The sequence below is a fragment of the Aspergillus oryzae genome, chromosome 1, assembly GCF_000184455.2.
Source record: "Aspergillus oryzae RIB40 DNA, chromosome 1".
NCBI lineage: Eukaryota > Fungi > Ascomycota > Eurotiomycetes > Eurotiales > Aspergillaceae > Aspergillus > Aspergillus oryzae.
Genome location: NC_036435.1, coordinates 5431138 through 5448094, shown reverse-complemented (window position 1 = coordinate 5448094; position 16957 = coordinate 5431138). Strand labels below are relative to the sequence as shown.

At 47.0% G+C, this 16957-nt stretch overlaps 6 protein-coding genes across 6 annotated transcripts; 4 read left to right on the top strand and 2 right to left on the bottom strand.

Moving 5' to 3' along the window:
* Positions 1 to 547: 547 nt before the first annotated feature.
* Positions 548 to 2261, bottom strand: AO090005000384 (Zn(II)2Cys6 transcription factor; the record flags this gene model as incomplete). Its single annotated transcript, XM_023234129.1, has 3 exons — positions 548 to 559; positions 671 to 2150; positions 2203 to 2261. 3 exons carry the CDS (start codon positions 2259 to 2261, stop codon positions 548 to 550), a joined length of 1551 nt encoding a protein of 516 aa, XP_023088935.1.
* Positions 2262 to 4933: 2672 nt separating this feature from the next.
* On the top strand, positions 4934 to 6846 carry AO090005000385 (trypsin-like serine peptidase; the record flags this gene model as incomplete). The annotated part of the gene is made up of 2 exons (XM_023234128.1): positions 4934 to 5411; positions 5462 to 6846. 2 exons carry the CDS (start codon positions 4934 to 4936, stop codon positions 6844 to 6846), a joined length of 1863 nt encoding a protein of 620 aa, XP_023088936.1.
* A 1226-nt stretch (positions 6847 to 8072) lies between these two features.
* Positions 8073 to 9035, bottom strand: AO090005000386 (uncharacterized protein; the record flags this gene model as incomplete). Its single annotated transcript, XM_001817406.3, has 3 exons — positions 8073 to 8290; positions 8340 to 8587; positions 8647 to 9035. 3 exons carry the CDS (start codon positions 9033 to 9035, stop codon positions 8073 to 8075), a joined length of 855 nt encoding a protein of 284 aa, XP_001817458.1.
* A 1033-nt stretch (positions 9036 to 10068) lies between these two features.
* On the top strand, positions 10069 to 10917 carry AO090005000387 (uncharacterized protein; the record flags this gene model as incomplete). The annotated part of the gene is made up of 3 exons (XM_023234126.1): positions 10069 to 10379; positions 10435 to 10697; positions 10799 to 10917. The coding sequence occupies 3 exons, from the start codon at positions 10069 to 10071 to the stop codon at positions 10915 to 10917; spliced, it is 693 nt and encodes a 230-aa protein (XP_023088937.1).
* Positions 10918 to 12029: 1112 nt separating this feature from the next.
* On the top strand, positions 12030 to 12648 carry AO090005000388 (uncharacterized protein; the record flags this gene model as incomplete). Its single annotated transcript, XM_023234125.1, has 2 exons — positions 12030 to 12244; positions 12516 to 12648. The coding sequence occupies 2 exons, from the start codon at positions 12030 to 12032 to the stop codon at positions 12646 to 12648; spliced, it is 348 nt and encodes a 115-aa protein (XP_023088938.1).
* Positions 12649 to 15044: 2396 nt separating this feature from the next.
* On the top strand, positions 15045 to 15994 carry AO090005000389 (uncharacterized protein; the record flags this gene model as incomplete). The annotated part of the gene is made up of 2 exons (XM_023234124.1): positions 15045 to 15213; positions 15771 to 15994. The coding sequence occupies 2 exons, from the start codon at positions 15045 to 15047 to the stop codon at positions 15992 to 15994; spliced, it is 393 nt and encodes a 130-aa protein (XP_023088939.1).
* Positions 15995 to 16957: the final 963 nt, after the last annotated feature.

Below are 16957 nucleotides of genomic sequence, written 5' to 3'. Positions count from 1 at the left end.
CTATATTGTGTAATTGAAAGAGTGATGGCTTACCCTTTCCAGGACATTTGTTCTGTATTTATATAGCTCATGCTACTAAGGTGGACAGTCCGAGTACATCTACGATTTAGTGGTCCTCTTACAGGATGGCAAATGAGATACGAATATGAATCTTAGGATATAACAGTGAGCTGCCTTGTCCTTCTCTCGTTCTGCGGGTAGATGTAATAAGTTGGCCCCAGAATCCAACTTAAAAGCCAGATGTATAACTGGAGGCTTTTGGTGAATCAGCCGGTGATTGGCTCCTCCGTAAGCACTATGAACTAGCGTTCCTTCCGGCCAATCAACGTTCTTCAGCCCCAACTGAAGGCATGAAGATCGACCAACACAGCCCAGGCCTAAATTAAGATTAAAGATAGAGCTAGGTTGCTAGTTACGAGTCTGCCTTGGTGATTGAACAACGCCAAGTCTTCAGGCTCCTAAAGCTGCCTGCCATGTAATGCAGAGGCCAACTGCCGAGAAGTACATGTACCCTGCATGAAAGTCCCGACATCAGAGACCCACTTAACTAAAGGAAAGCCTGCAGAAATAACGAGATTAGGATGACATATTCAAGGTGTTGCGCAGAATTCTAACGATATTGTGTATGTAATAAGAGAAATACGAGTATCCACAAGTTCTACCAACGCACAAATTCCATGCGCTGCTGAAAATCAGAGTCTACCCCATCCGGCTTGAACAACAACAGGACCTGGCAAGGATTTCTCTCCATAACTTCAGGCTGAAGAGACTCGTAAACACGAGCATGAAGATCCACATCCCGTTCACTCTCTATGACTCCCGAACATGCACTCTCCTCGACCTCCATCACTAAATTCGCTACTGCTGCATACCGCCTCGCGTTCCACATGCCCTCTATCTTTCCATAGCGGAGTAGAAGATCGATGGCTTTTCGTCGAATGGCAGGGTTGCGGCATTTAATGGCTGCATAGTAGAGGGGTCCAATAACTTCTCCTTCAAGACAAAACATCGATTGGTTATTAGTCCGTTTGTCAATTTCCACGGTGAGCTGGATTACTTTTCCCGCATAGCTAACAACCGCATCGAAATCAGAAATATAAAGATCAAAGACATTTTCATCGCCTGCCAGAACTGTTTTTACCCAAATCAACGAGGTGTGATGGTAAATCTTAAGAATGAGAGATGCACGTTGGTCAACTTGCTGGATCCATGGGCCCATCCTCTGGATCAGCTTGTTCAGGCCCACTAGCCAGTTATCAAACTCATAACAGAGCTTTAACTGTTCTAATTCTAATCTCTGTTGCAGTAGTGAATCGCGGGGCTTTCTGTCCAGGTCGACAGCTCGGATGAAAGCGAGCCCTTTGTTCATCAAGTTGTCGAGGTAGCTTCTGGCGTGGGAGAGATTAGTTAATGCCAACTCGCTCGTTGCAACATCCTGGGACGTGGTTTCTAAGGGATATAAGGTGCGACCCATGAACGAAGCCTCCAAATTGAATTTGGAGTACAACCGGCGTAGTTCCTTATACAATTCTGTGGTGCGACCTGTTGCGCCCCCTTCCTGTTCATGTTGGTAGAGCATCTTCAGCCCGGCGTCTATATGATCTAGTGCTTCTGTTTTGTTCCCCCGCAGGATTTCCAAACAAGCAAAAAGACAGCAGGTGGTCAATGTTATCTCCCAGTTCTGGCTATCAATTGTAGACATACGGTCTATCAAATGTCGAATGGCTTTATTGTATTGCTGCAAAACAAACTGGGTTGTGGAGGAGGGATCGGCTAGTGGTTGATCCGCCGCCATTTGGTACCGCGCATGGATGGCACCGATGGCGACCACGGCGTGGCGAATGGTCGGCTCTCCCTCACTGATCTGCGGAATCAAATATGACCAGAGCATGGAGTCAAAGAATCCCGAGAAAGCCACTGCCGTCTTAGCTTGGAAGAAGTCCGCCCACCGACGCTCCTCTCGGGTCTCGGGGCGGAGAATAATGCGATGATCCCCACTAAGGGGAGGCCTGCGCGACACATTTTGCACGGCTTCGATTCTCCGGCGTAGTTGGGATTGAGATGCGTTATCGTAGCCCTCGCATTTGTGGTCAGATTGCTGACATTGGAGACATGTGGGCTTTGACTCGTCGCACTTGATGTGCCGGAGCCTATGTGGGTTATTAACATTTCCTATAACTTCTCATTGTAGACAATACTCACTTGCAGGTAATGCAGCCACTCCGAGACCTTTTACTGCTAGACCTTCTCTGTTTTGTCATTATTCCGCGGTGTTCGAAGGTAGATTATGTTGAGGCTCTAAGGTGTGGCATCGTGAGATAAGTTAACCGGCTTGAAGCACAGCCACAAAGGATTTATTACCCGTTCCCTTGGCGCTTATGTTTCCGAGTCCCGTAATCTAAGCTTTTTGACCACCCCATCTTTGATCGTTGAAAGTGTGCTAACAAACCCGGACTGCTTGTGTTAAAGACATTTCTGTCAAGGACTTAAGAGAAGGGATGTGGGCAAGGAACGAGGGCTACGAGAACTACCAACCCTAAAGCTCCCCGACCGGTCGACTTTATTAATCGCGCCCTACCAGACTGCAAACATGAAAGGAAAACCAAACTGGATCAACAGTACCAAGGCCATCCACTCTTCTTCAGACAGGTGAAAGTTATTTTTTGATTCTGTTCTAGGGAGTGGATGTGTATCGGGGGCATTCCTAGCCGTTCATTTGCTTGAATGTAGCCGATCCTCTACCCATTCCAAAATAAGGAAAGCGTGGATCATATAAGCCAAGTGGATATTAGACTTCAAAGAGCACAATCACAGTAAACTATATGTGTCTTGGCTGAGATCAGTTGCGTACCTCGTAGTCTGTGAAATACTCTCGGACTGTTATGTGACCTTACAATTACCGGAGTAGTTAGACCTCGTGTGGGTGTACGGCTCCCTGGTGACTTTGTTTTGGATAAGTCAATTAACGACGAGTGGAACTTCGAGGAGGGAGGGTTAGCTTCCCTTGCATGTAGTTACGGAAGTATAGGGGGGAAGAAGGGGTGGGATGAAATCTTGGACGATTACATGAACGAAGAAGTAGAAACATTCATTACCAGTAAGCTGGAGGGCTTAGAAGGTAGGGTTGGCGTGGGTCGGCCATGGCCTTTCGAGGTGCTCCTTGAAGTCCTCACCTCCCACATTAATGCATCATCATCATGTAGTCCAAAATTATACGTTTGGCCTTTCCTTTGTCTGTAGGTGATATCCGACTGTCACAGCAAGGTCATTATTCGTGGCCATTATTTACTATATCAACTATACTAGCGATCACGGTGGTACGAACTTAATGGTGTACAGAGAAAGACAGAAATTGGATCCCTTAGCAAGGTGTGTATTACCTGTTCGATGAATTTCCTGACACTGTGCCTCTAAACATACTGACTCTCACGAAATCAATCTTGAAAGGTAAACAGAGATTACACAGGGATATTCTACCAGTACTCGGCTACTGGGACAACACATCAGTAATGCTCCCCCAAGCTCCGAGGTGAGTCTTTTTTCGTATTCGCCAACGTGTCTCAACACGAGGGAGTAGGGCAAGGACCAGCAACGTTTATTACCAATCCATTATGTTGCAAAAGTCCCGATCCAAGGGTAGCGCTGTGTATTGACACCTTTGACCCTTCTCCTAGGCGCACACATAATGATCTATTAGCCAATGGGAACCACCTGTCTTCTGTGCCTTGGTGGGGCTTCGTGAGCTTCTCAACGCCAGATACGTGGCGCTCTCTTCGCGGGCCGTGACATATCCATCCGCCGTGCATTAGCGCCGGACAGCAATGGCATGCAGGTTTTAGATGCGTGCTGAATTATTAATTTGCTGTATTGCCAGAGCCCCGCAATAACAGCTTTGAGAAGATGTGTGATTTATTCATTTGACTGTGTTTATGTTTGGTTTTGGTGAATCACTTTACCTATCACAGAAGTATTCTTCTATTGCCGCTTTCTTCTCATCGCCATTGCTTTAACTGAAATCCCATGGGTTAAGTAAATCATGTCACAGATTCCTGTCTAGTATGACACGAATTCGGACACATACAGCAAACTCTGTAAGGTGGCGATGAACAGAGCTTTGTTCAACTGTGCATATTTGGGCTTTTAATGCTGATCCTTAACTTTATATGGAGTTGATCTTCGCTCATATAACATCTATCACACGATAGATCGGCACCCGGCAACTAATAGCTGCTCCTATGCACCCGAAGACTGCTGCACCCGTTGAAGCACGGACTTTTCTTTTTTCTTTTCTTTTTTCCGAACAGAGTCTAGGAGTGGGAGAGTTTCTGGTATTGCATTGTGAAAAATCGTCAATACGAGTGGCAAGTTCCTATAGGGGGATGGGAGGAATAATGTAGGCGCGTCTGATGCAATGCTTGCTTCCCAAAACATCTCAGCGGGTATTCCCGGAAACGAGTCCGAGTGCTTCGATAGAAGGGGGTATTATGTCCTTGAGATAGGCGTAGAATGAGGTTGAGGTCAATTCTTATATAAAGCACTTCTTGGAAGTGACAATTCTGGCGTATTTGTGTGATTCTCAAGCCACCCCTTCTTCAACACAGCTTTGAGCTGATCCTAGAAGCCTACGTCGTTCTCAAGTGTCCCAAAGCCGATATTCTTGCGTGTATAGTGCCTAGCAGCTCAAGATGACTTCGGAGAGGAACATTGTTATCGGTATTTGGGATCTCAAGGCTGCCGGAAGTAGCACGGTGGAAAATCCGAATACCTTTCCAAGTCGCCTTGAAAATATCATCTACGGTGATAAGCGGGTCCCGGTTGATCGGGAGCATATTAAACCCAACGGAAAATATAGATGTGCGTGGTCTTCCTCTTACTAGAAACCTCGAATCCTGACGTTAGTGAACTGTCTGCTATAGCGCTTGTCAAATTATTCATGAAATTTGTGAAGGGTGAGAAGGTTATATGGTTAATGGGCACTGCATGGTTGATCCGCTCGGACTTGCTCGTAACCGCCGGTCACAACGTCTACGATTGGGAATATAACCTTGGACGTGCTAGGGAGATTAAAGCATCACTTGGCTACTGGGGTGAAGACTCTGTGGATAACACGGTACAGTTCCGGTATGGCACTATGGTTGCAACCTCCTCAGGGTGGCTGGCAACTAAGGATAACCGAATAAATGATGTCGCCTTCATAAAGCTGGACCGTGCATTTGATGGAACTGACACCGAGATGAACCTATTCCATTTCAAAGCAACACCCGTCTCGGGAGAGCGGAGGATGGGCATCGTGGGGTATCCAGGTGACCTTGATCGAGGAAACCGGCCCTACGAAGAATTCAAGAATGTCAAATATGATCTGTCTCAGGCGTCGAGAAATATGCTGGTATATGAAATAAGCACCACTAAGGGTGAGTTGCCTATTCGCCAGGGAAAGGGCGTTATATTGACTCTATAATAGGACAATCTGGCTCACCCGTCCTCTTGGATGACTATAACACCTCCATAGGAACGCATGTGAACGGTGACTTCTTTGAGAACAGCGCCAGTCCAATAGCCGGAGAGTACGGTAATCTTTACCATGCATATATACGGGCCATAGATGGTCATTACACACCGGTAAAGAGAAAAGACGAGGTTGAGTATGTCAGGGTGACGATTCCAAATGATCCAGAAAGGCCATATGAGGCAGCTGAGGAATCATTAATAACAGTGGGTGGGAATGTTAACTCCAACATCCTGAAACTCGGATCCCCGTTTCTGGGACCGATAGGAGGCCCCATTGCTGCCCTTGCTGCTACATGCGTCCTGTTTGCTGGTGGTGTCTGTGAAAGTGCTTTGGACCCTGAGGGCAGCGTCTCAGGGTCCGATATCACGGCATATGCACACCACGCTATTCTAGCGGAGGCTGCGATTCAGGCGACAAACCGGCTAAGTCGAGAAGCTTTGAACAAACTCAACTTCGAGGAAAACGTGAGAGAAGAATACTCAACCCTGGCATCCCAAGTTTACGGTATTGGAAGCAAACTATTCCCTGTCCTCATGGAGTCAGCTCTCCGACTAGCTTTAGAAGCATACCATATATCCGAGTCTGGACAACAGTCAACCCCAAGTGCAGAAGCAGAAAGCCTGCCCAAGCTGGGAACCCTCCAGTACACCAAAGAGGGGTCAAATCAGGACAGCCAAACCGAGGCCTTCATCGATAGCCTCCTTCAGAATTTCTGGCCCACACAAGGAGAAGAAAGATTTTTCGACCAACTTGGTAGTGTCATTGTGAATGGGCTACGAACTAGTAAGACTATCCAAACCATGGCCCCAACAGGCCTCTGCCTTTTGAGCTCGTTACTGGCGCCTACTCAATCGCGGTCTCAGAGTACGGAATTGGACATTTACTTTGAGGACTTGCTGGACCGGGCTCTCATGGCTGAGGCCACATTGAGAGCAATCATTTTCGCAAAGAAAACAGTTCGCAGCCAGACCGTGAGTATATCAGAGGACGAGAAGAAGGCTGTACTCCAGCGAGAAGGCTTCTACGATCTGCTCAAAGCTGGAGTGCAGGGAATCGGCAGGAAGGTGATCGAGAGTACACCTTCCGTCATCAGCAAGCTGCAACCCCTGTTAATGGAACTGTTGAGCCCAAACAAGGCTACTAAGCAGTTGGACATTCCTATTCCCGGTAATCCTACCCAAGATCTCGAAACAAACCTAGCCTTCGCGCGAAAAAGCGTAAGATTACCCGAAGGCCCTGTTGTTCAAAGGTCCACTAGACTGGGAGCCGTGGCGTCAAGGTACGGGAATAATCACAACCTTGACGGTCCATCTGTGGCATTCTCTTCCCTGTCCTAATGATGGAGTGTACACCCGGAGATTCATTGGAGAATCAAGTTGGTGAGAGCGGAGACGAATGCCTGTTGCTTACTGTAGTTAACTGCCATAGAGTATATTCCGCCCCAGCCGCCAGGGTATCTACCTGGGTGACCAGAATTCATTAGCAAATGTCTTCTTTATTAGTTAGTTTCGGAGGTATCGTCTTCTCAATCAAATTACTATAGGATCCCGCATGAGAACATAATGTAATATTCCCATTCCGGCTGCATGAGTTGACCAGATGCTGGGAGTTGTCTGGAAGCCTGAGGGCCATACGGAGTAAAAAATTCTGATTTGTTTTGTCGATCGACATGCAGCTACTGTTGTCGATGAGGGGTTTTACTTGGCATTGCACCATGGTAAGCGGACTATACTGATGTTTGTCGAGGCCTCAGTAGTCGCTATCCTGATGCGGGGGCCGCGCAGTTGGTGGGTCCTTTCTATGTAATACTCTGCAACTGGCTAGTAGTAATTTCAATTAATATATGCATGCTTGCTTGCATAAACTTAGGTATCCATCTTTGTGTCCTTACCAATGGCTGGTCAAGCCTCAACAGCAGCCACCAAGGTATCTCATTAAGTCCACCCCGTTACAGGAGCTCCGTGATCGCTGGCTGCACCCTTACATGCAAGTGGGAACATGACGCTCGTAACTCATATGGCGCCAGCAGATAACATGACTTCACAACCTAAGTAGAACCCCGGATGTGACTGCACTCGGATTCTGGTCCATACTTCCCCATCTGCGAGGATGTATTATGTAGGTTATAACGCCACAGTAGCATCGGTGGGCGCTTTCCTTGCATGAAAGCGAGTCGGGGGTATAAACCAATTGCAGTCACTAAGCTCCAGACTAATAGCTTCTCGATCACTTCTGCAATAATCCTACAGGATCGTGAGCATGTCTGGTTGCGGTACAGGCTCCGTTGGGTCTAGGCCTCAAGTAGAGGTACTCTCAGGTTTGATCGGCGTACACACCCCTCCACCATATTTACAGAAATAGGCACACCGTCCAAGAGGAGGTCTGGTTGAAATAATCAAATGTATTGTAAGGCGATAAGGGCTAGCTAATCTCCAGGATAGTAAACTAATGAGTGACATAGAGACAAAAGTTCATGCCCATTCATTGGTAACCCGTCAACCAGTACATCAGCAAAGTCATGTTTGTAGCATATCCAAGGGACCGCCGAATGAGTTCACGCTCATCAAGGGGGGCAATCAACAGTCTGTTGCTTGCGGAACTCATCTGCCGCCTTCTTCTGTTCGGCTTCAATCTGCTCAGAATTCGCGTCCCACAATTTTCGGTTAAATACGGCCTCATACTCGTTGTAGGCGATGGTACATTTGACACGGCGCTCAGTCTTCTTGGCTTTCTCAACATTTCGCATTGAGTCGGTCACAGTAAAAGAAATAAGTCGAACGTCTGCTCGGTCAGTGAGATCCTTTCAATTCCTGGGCTTTTGGAAACATACATGACCTGATAACATCAGCCTCAGGAATGTATTCGTAACGCTCACAGACAACGGTCTTGCTGTCTGTGTTTGTTGTGCTTTGCTCAACCGTTTTGGCCAATGACTTTAGGATCCCTTCTAAGGCTTGTAAAACAGCAGGTACCACACCAACAAATCCTTGAAGTACGGCTTCAAGGAGTTGAGTATGAAATTCACTCGTAGAGCATTCGATATCCTTACTGACATCGTGGTCGACATTCATTCCGAGCCTGTGTAAGTTTAGTAGCTAATCCCAGCAGACGGCTGCATGTATCCATATTGCACTTACCAGGGTGTCGTTTTCATGTGCTTCACGCCAACCTTTGCGGCGTATGCACTGCGCTTGGCTACAGACTCCTTCTTGCCATCCTGGGGAATGTTGGGGTTGCTATAGACAGTACGCCACCAAATAAGGCTTGCCCAGCAACGGTAGTCCTGGACGGATTGCATAAAATCCGCAAGAACTTTCTTCTCCGCAGCTGCTTGCTTTGTGGGAAAGTTCACAAACCAAATGGATGGCACCTCCTTTGCGTCCTGAACCGCCTTTGTAGCTACATCCTTGTCGGGAAGGGGAGCATCGGCGGAGGCAGCATTGATCGATTCGTAGCTTGGTAGACCAATTTCCTCCAAGTCCAGCGAGGCGCCAGTCAGCTTACCAAGGTCGATGGTGCTAGCCATTGTTTCTCGTCCTGCTTTTTTGTTCCGCGGGATTCGGTTTTGGGACTTTTTGTTTGTCAGGTAATAGATGAAATGTTATCAGAGTAGATTGATGATGCTTCGATGTCAACGAAGGGATGGGGAGAGAATTTATCTATTTCGCTATCCGAGCATTACATAGGCCTGGTCTGTACTCTGCCTTACTCCGATCCTCTCAGGCGTCCAAGTCTTGTATTGACCAGCGAACTATCATCATGCGCTGTGGTGAATTAGGGGCCAATAGTGTATTCTCTTGTGCCATTGGGCACACAACTGAGGCATTTACGATACCGATGATCATCTACGTAGACTATATCATGGCATTGGTTCAGTGGCGGGCAGGGCGACAATTGGAGAACTGAGAAATCTCAGCATGCACCGTACTTTTTGAAATGAGATTGTCTAGTAAGGCCTTTCTTCCATTCATCCTGCGACACGTCGCAACGTAGGTCCATCTGCGAGAATGTCAACAATGCAATATGTCTCGAGACTGCGACATGATGTTGCATTCCATTAAATGCCTCAGCAGTATTCCTCAGCTGATAATTTATGCAGCTCTGCATGTCAAGTCTCTACCACCTCCGATTGGGTAACACGTTAAGGATCGTCGCTGCTGTATAGTGTGGCGAGCTGAAATGCAGACCAGGAGGTCCAGGGTATGCTTCCGAGGCATCGTGAGTCCTGCCGGAAGCCCATTTCATGAATACGAGTCCTTGGATTCATTCCTGGCTAGAATGGGCGATTTACATGTTTTGCAGATATTGTGCCAATGAGGTCCTCGAGCTCACACCCTGCGCACGGCCCTCAGGCTTCCAGACAGCCAAAGCCTGGTAGGAAATATGGATTAATGTGCAACTGCGTTATATCCGTCGATCTTCGCTTGACTTCCCCAATAGACGACTGCTCTGTCAGACTGTTAATGCTCGTCCTCGTTTCTCTCTGAAGTTCCCAGCTTGTCTGAACGCTACAACACTTATCCACTCTGGAAGAACCTAACACTCTAACATTCGCAACAATGTCCACTTCCTACGACATTTCTGTGCAAGAACCTGTCCATGGCCAGAATGATATCAAGAATGCGGAAGAAGCCATCAAAAGGTTCAGGGAGGATGACGACCCACAAACAGTTTTCTTCCTCAATTTTGCACCCGAATTCGATGGCATGGAAGATCTTCACGTAACGAAGTATAGCTGGGCAACAAAGATAGAACAAACTGTTCAGGCGCAGTACGGCAAGGAGAAGGAACGTCATGCTATTCAGCTCAGCTGGGACCGCGCATCCTACCGGGCTAAGCTAGTCGATTACCTTTTGAGAACCACTCCCTGGTAAGAAAGACGAATTGTGACAGTTCGAACTAGATAATAACTAGTACTGGTATAGGTGTATATTCGGTGTCGACAGAGTTAAAGATGCTGAGAAGCATGACCTCACCGGAGACTACCACCACGATAAAGAGGTCTACAAAGGGGCAACAAGTGATTGGCTCCAAGCCAGTCTCCCTGAGGTTCCAGTGGATCGGCTGCAGGTGATTGTGAAATACATCGCCGAGACACTTGCTCTTGGCCAAGGAAGGCTGCAAGGGGTACAACGATTCGCCGTGGCTTTATCCGTGGAAAGCGAAAATGAAGCACTGAATCAGCCAGGTACAACCTAGCTCCTGCAATTCTAAACTGAGTACAAGATTCAAATGCTGATAGACCTTCTTGGTACTAGGCTTGCGAACCGTAGTTCTCGCTTTTGATAGGAAAGCCAAGGAGAACCAAGTCGAAGTCACCGGCACCCTGTACGAGGCAAAAGTCAACAACAAACTCCTGCATCAGCAGAAATTCGACCAGAAGATGTTGGACCTGGGCAAGCCACTAGTGCATGAATGGACTCTTGATATCGCAGCATGAATCTCTGAAACAGGTAACGTCTGAATAGGACGAACGCAATGAGATGTCTTTAGGGTTTCCAGCCCATCGTTGCCTTCAATAGCTAGCTTAATTATCTCTTGCAATCTGAAATCGCTCCAATATAATTCCTGCTATTAGTCTTCTGAGTAGCCTTATGCCCTGATGGTTTTACTTTTAAGAAATATTCATGTTACCATTTTTTGCTTGACATCGTGCACGAGCTTCCTCCTGTGATGCCTCCTTTGGTAAAATTTATCAAACTATCCTAACGCTCAAAACTGTGCTTTCTTCCGTGTTCACGTGGGGTATAGACAGACGCTTATGCCCTGTCTCCTATCCTGCAAGCCATATCTTCCTACTGTTTCTTACCAGGAAGGTTCCTCTATACCCCTCAGAAATTGCCTTCGCATATTACTACTCCATGTATGGTAGCGATCGTCTATACCCTCCCATCCATTCACGTAGTCCCACTCGAATCCGAGCCCAATGCAGATGACAACCAACTATATGCTGCCCAAAAACCGTCGATTTTGATTAACCCCTCAATATCCTAAAGGCCTAGAATATTCTACCCAGGGCCGAAAATCCCTCATACTGAAGTAGCAGGTCTAGTGCAAAGGAATGGTGGACCAACAGTGGATCACAAACCTTGGCCTGCTTAATAGACATACATAAATGGAGTGTGGGGGATGAAAGAAAGACAGGAAGGCAACCGAAAGAATACGTAACCTGTACCTAAATAATAATAAATGTCGAGAGGACAAATTGAACAACTGCGTGGCTGGAGGTGCAGCCACCCTGGAACGATGTGTAATACTATTTTTTTGGCTGCCTCAGCTCTGATATTCCGCGTTAACCGATCGTTTACCAGACTAGGCGAGTGAAACTGTTCAAAATAATATGCTCCACCGAATGTACCACGCTCCGAGTAAGTGGTTCTATCGATGAAGGCATTATAATACGTCTCTACTGCGCCGCTAGCATTTCCTTCCAGCATTTCGGATCTCTATACAGCATCACTCCTTGCATGAATCCCCACTCTCTTTTTTATCTTTCAGCCGTGCACCATATTACTTCAATATGGCATCAAAGGTACCCCAGGACACTCCGGATTCCGGGATCATCATCCGTGCTCCGATCTTTCCAGAGGATGAACTGCTTGAGAGAGAGCCAAAATATGCATTCCCTCCTATACCCATCAGTGATCCGTTCTTCGGGGGCGTACCTAGGACTCTGATGCCTGGTGATATTGCCGCACAGGCAGCTAATGTTTCGAAAGACTTTCCGTCCGTATGGTTTGTGAATTTCCCGCCATCGTTGTCCGGTGATCAGAAGCAAAGGCTGGAACAGTACCAGCAAGAAGTGCTTGATTATCGGAGCTGGTCTAGTCTACAGTGGTGGGAAGCAGTCTTCCGGCAGATTCCGCCAGGTCCTGACAAATTAACCAAGATGATGCAAAGTCGAGAGCTGGCCAAGGTCGCCTACATTGATATGAAGAGAACGCCATGGTGAGCCTGAATGACTCGATGGGAGTATTGTGCAAGAGAACACTGACCCAAATCCCAGGTTAATAAAAAGCAAAGACAATGACACCAATCGGAGAATCGAGTGCAAGACCTCAGAGTTCCACGCTCGGCTTATCCAAGAAGTCGTGTCTCAATTTGTCCAGCTCGATCCGACTGCCATTGCGGCACTATAGCCTCTATTGATGTCCATCGTTTGGTCAGTCAATACAAGTAGCGAATTTCATGACATACGGACACTTGTGACGGAGAAATACGAATATTTACAAGGCTCCAACAGCATCCGATCATGTATGTTCTATCCCTTCAGCCCCTAGAATCGACGGAATTCTGAAATGACCTCAATCTAGTCGTTCGGTTGATATGCTTCGAGGTCACAGAAGCGTTTTATAACGTCCGGGATGGAAAATCAGGCAGTCAGCGATATGTTGTCTGCCAGATATCCTTTCTTGAATATGAAGCACTTTTTAACTCTAGGGATTGGAATCAATACTCCGTACAGATTCAGACTCAGCAGAGGGAAGCGATGAAGAACTTTGTTAATCAACAGACTGTCGATGTATCACCGTGAGCTACGCATACAGGCGCATTAGTGCTTACATAACCTTCCCTAATTGCTTTAAAAGACAAGCTTCCTTGATTATACGCGTGTCATCATCTATCTGTTTTATTCTGAGCTGGGTTTTGGTTCTGTCTTCTGGCGGGCTGCATCGCGAGGTAATTCAAGCTTAACGACCGAAGCGATTCGTCCAGTATGGACTAGAGAGCGATTGACTGCTTAGGTACCGTCGTGTCTGTTGTGTTTTGCCTGGTAAGTTGGATGTTGTATCCTACCAAGTATTGGCGTATCTAATGGGTTGGAGCCTGCCTTCAATCGAACGCTTCTTCTCTCTTCAATTAGTCTACTACTTCATCCTGAATACATTCCCTCTTGGCCCATTTAGCTATATAGCCAAGCAGTTTCAGTTCGTTCCTATGTTGTAAAGCGGAAAAAATGTTAGTAATTCAGTATATAACGCATATAAATTTGTTGTTGTTAGTAATGTTGCCCTACACAGAGTTACATGAACGACTGTTCTAACTAGTCTGCGGTATGAACCTCAATAACCCGACCCGACCCTCAAGCTAACCCGAGTTGAGGGTAGAGTAATAAGTCTTTGATCTGCACGTAGGTCATCTCCCATGAGGATCTTCCTCTACTGGTCAAGTTTCCCGTATCTTTCTTCTACTTAGAGAAAGTCGCAGTGAAGGTTTTCGCTGATAGATTATAAATATCGACGTGTAGGCTTTCTCAGCTGGATCGATTAGCTGTAGACTTCATGTAACGTATAAAAGTCATGAAATCAGAGCTATATTATCAGAGAACTCCAAGTCCACCGTGGTTGCTATAAGATGAATATACCTCTCCTAGTTCCTGTCAATTAATTTCATATATTCTTTGATTTCATCATCACTGTTCTTTAATAATGCTCACGGCGATATCTCAATGCCGTACTTCTCATAATAGAAGTGCTCCAAACTCGGTATATTTTCGGCCCAGCCGTCATCCAGCTCCCCAAGTTCCCCTTCATCTCCCGATCTCGATTATGTCAATCCTCCCAGCCAGGACTTCTTTCTGCCTTGCTTGGTACTCACCCGCAACATCTGGATGCGGAACCCAAACAACTCTCATCCCAGCCCGTCTTCCAGCCTCTACATCCGATCACGCTGTCTTCAAACACCAAACATTCATGGGGCAAAATGGGCTTCACATCAGAGGCCGCTGCCGCCAAGTTCAAAGATTGCAGCGCCACGAGATATATATCCGGTGCTGGCTTCCCTCGCCCCTGCCGCACCCGTGGATCATCACCCAAGACCCGCCTATCAGGCGAGAAGAAGCCAAGTAAGCGTTTCGTTTCCGGCCTTGAGATCTTCAATTCGTAGCTGCGGCTTTTGGTGCTGGATGTTAATGCCAGCTCGATTCTGTCTCCCGACGCAGCACTGCGTGCCTGGCTAAGGGTCGACAAAATCCTCTCCGCGCCAGGAAGCGGCCTGCAAGCTAGAAAATGTTGTCTCATGTTCTCAGTCGACTCATGAGCGAATTGTTCGCTGGAGATAGGCAGTTTGGCCCAGCTGTGGAACGTGTCGCCATTGGTCGAGTGTGGGATACCCATGAGCTGGGCTCGAATCGTCCGGTCAAAGGGAGTACTCTTATACTTCTCGAGGGGTTGGCTCGTGGAGAAAGTTATTATATCTTCGGAGTTGATGAGAAGCCCATCCAGGTCGAATATGCAGGCGCGGATGGCCGGGAAACTGATTACTCTTTGTTAGTGTACTACTCTCGTGTCTGGAGGGTGGTTGGTACATACCCAGCCTTCTCACGGATAGCCATGGGGGCTGATTTAAGTCAATTTGATACGACTTGATAGCATATGTGTGGTCGTATGTTCCAACTTTTGGAGTTGATTTGCGGGGTTGCTTTCCGCTTCTATGTCTTGATCCGGCCTGGCCAAAAATCCATAGGCTCTTGGAGAGCCCTAATTGTGGTACACATATACTGCGTATTTTATATTGACATTATATAGAAAGCCGGATGCTTCTTACGGCAAGTAAAGTATTGGGAATTACTGAAGTACTGGATATTCTCAATTGCATACTATCTACAGACAAAAAGAAGAAGGGGACCCAATCAACGAGTCCAAAAAGCAACAATCTCGTCAAAGTCTCTTGTCGCCATACTCTTCACATCTCGATCCCCCTCGGTAATTTCCCTCCTCAAGCGACAGGCTACATTAAGGTTGATGGAAAACCTTTTGCACTTTACCCGTTGTTTCGAGAATTTCGCCCTTAAGAAAAGTACTGTGAGCGATCTCATTTTTGTGTGCAACCGGATGAACTGACCAGATATTCAACGCCCCGTTGATCATAGAGCTGAGAGAAGTTAGAGACCGTTTCAGCAATTTCAATTTGAATTATTACACTTACATCGCCTCTTCCCTGCGGCCCATGCGGGAAAAGTGCTCGGCAATCTTATGGGCGACACTTGCAGTGTAGAAATCTTTTTAACCAACCGTCGCGCGCATGTGGTCCCACGCTCTGGAGTGGAATTCAAAGCTTTGATCCCATTGAATTTGTGCCACACGGAGATTACCGAGAACATAAAGAATCAGCCCAGTCCGGACAGATTTCTCGTTCATTCTTGCCTAGCGCCTCTTCTCTGCCGGCTAGGCTGTCCAGTATGAGCGTGTTGCACTCTTCAAGCTTACTCTGTGCGACAAGAGCCCAACCCAGATTAGCCTCATCTGATCGGGGAATTTAGTTTCTGAGAGCCTTGCGGATCCGCAGTGCCTCTTTGAGGTCGGCTTCGCCTTCTTTGTACCGGCCATCCTGCGTGCGCGAGATCCCTCATTCTTCGTAGGCGAGGTACAATCTCTCACCCACAGTTCCCAGCTCGTTGCAGATACTGGAAACCAAGTCAAGGGAAAGTTCTTTAAAGATACGGCTGCCATTGAAGTCGTTCGTGTCCATCGCAATAGACCCTAAGCAGAAGTAGATATCTGCAAGCAGCGAATCTCGATCTGGGTGTGCTGACGACTCGCAAATACCGCGAGCAGTTTCGAAGAAGCCATCGAAATGCTTTGTTCGTCCCCTCCCCCTTTGGTACCTGGTAATATTAGACAATAGACAACGAAGAGCTCTCAGTTTTGTACACACACCATGCAGCCTCAGTCGGTAATTTTGCAAAAAGTAAACTGGTAGCCTCTGAGGGATTTTGAATCGCTGACCAGAGCTGATATACCCTTAAGAACGTGGGGGTAAATCGTTGCACAAAGGGCCATCTTCCAACGCTCAATCTCCCGCCACCTGATCTGGGCTGGAGTAACTGTGGCTCTTTTGATGGCTTCGGCATAGCCGATAGCCATCTCGTCCAAAGGATTCGTATGACTTGGTCGCACATCAACTGTTTTCTTGTAGCGTCCATTTTTGCCAAAATTACATCTTGTACAATGCGGTGGATTAATATTTGCTGGTTTTGCTTATCCACTTGTATTAGAGATGACTACAGAAGATCAGTTCGGGCCTCAATATAATTGCTCCTATTGGATTGTGTCTCCCCTGAGATCAACTCCAGCGATGCTTCCATCAATAAATCTTCTCCAATGAGGTCTGGATCAAGAAATGAAATCAGCTCTAGCAACTGCCTAGCTTGAAGCTTTAGCTTTTCAAATGCCTAGACAGTAGATAGAGTATGGCTATATGTAGCTAAATTTGTATCGAACTTCGTCTCGTATAAACCAGCGTGTTCTTTACGATCTGCATAAAGTTCGAAGAACTGAGACAAGGTGAGATCCTGTCGACGGATAATCCCTGCCAGCTGGGAGATAGTCAGAGGGAACCCACCAAGGGTACTGAGTAAAAATACACTGGTGGTTGGCCGCAAAATCACAAAGATCCGTATCTCCTTCGTCATAGCTAGGCACCCAATTTTGGCCATCTGAACTTTCG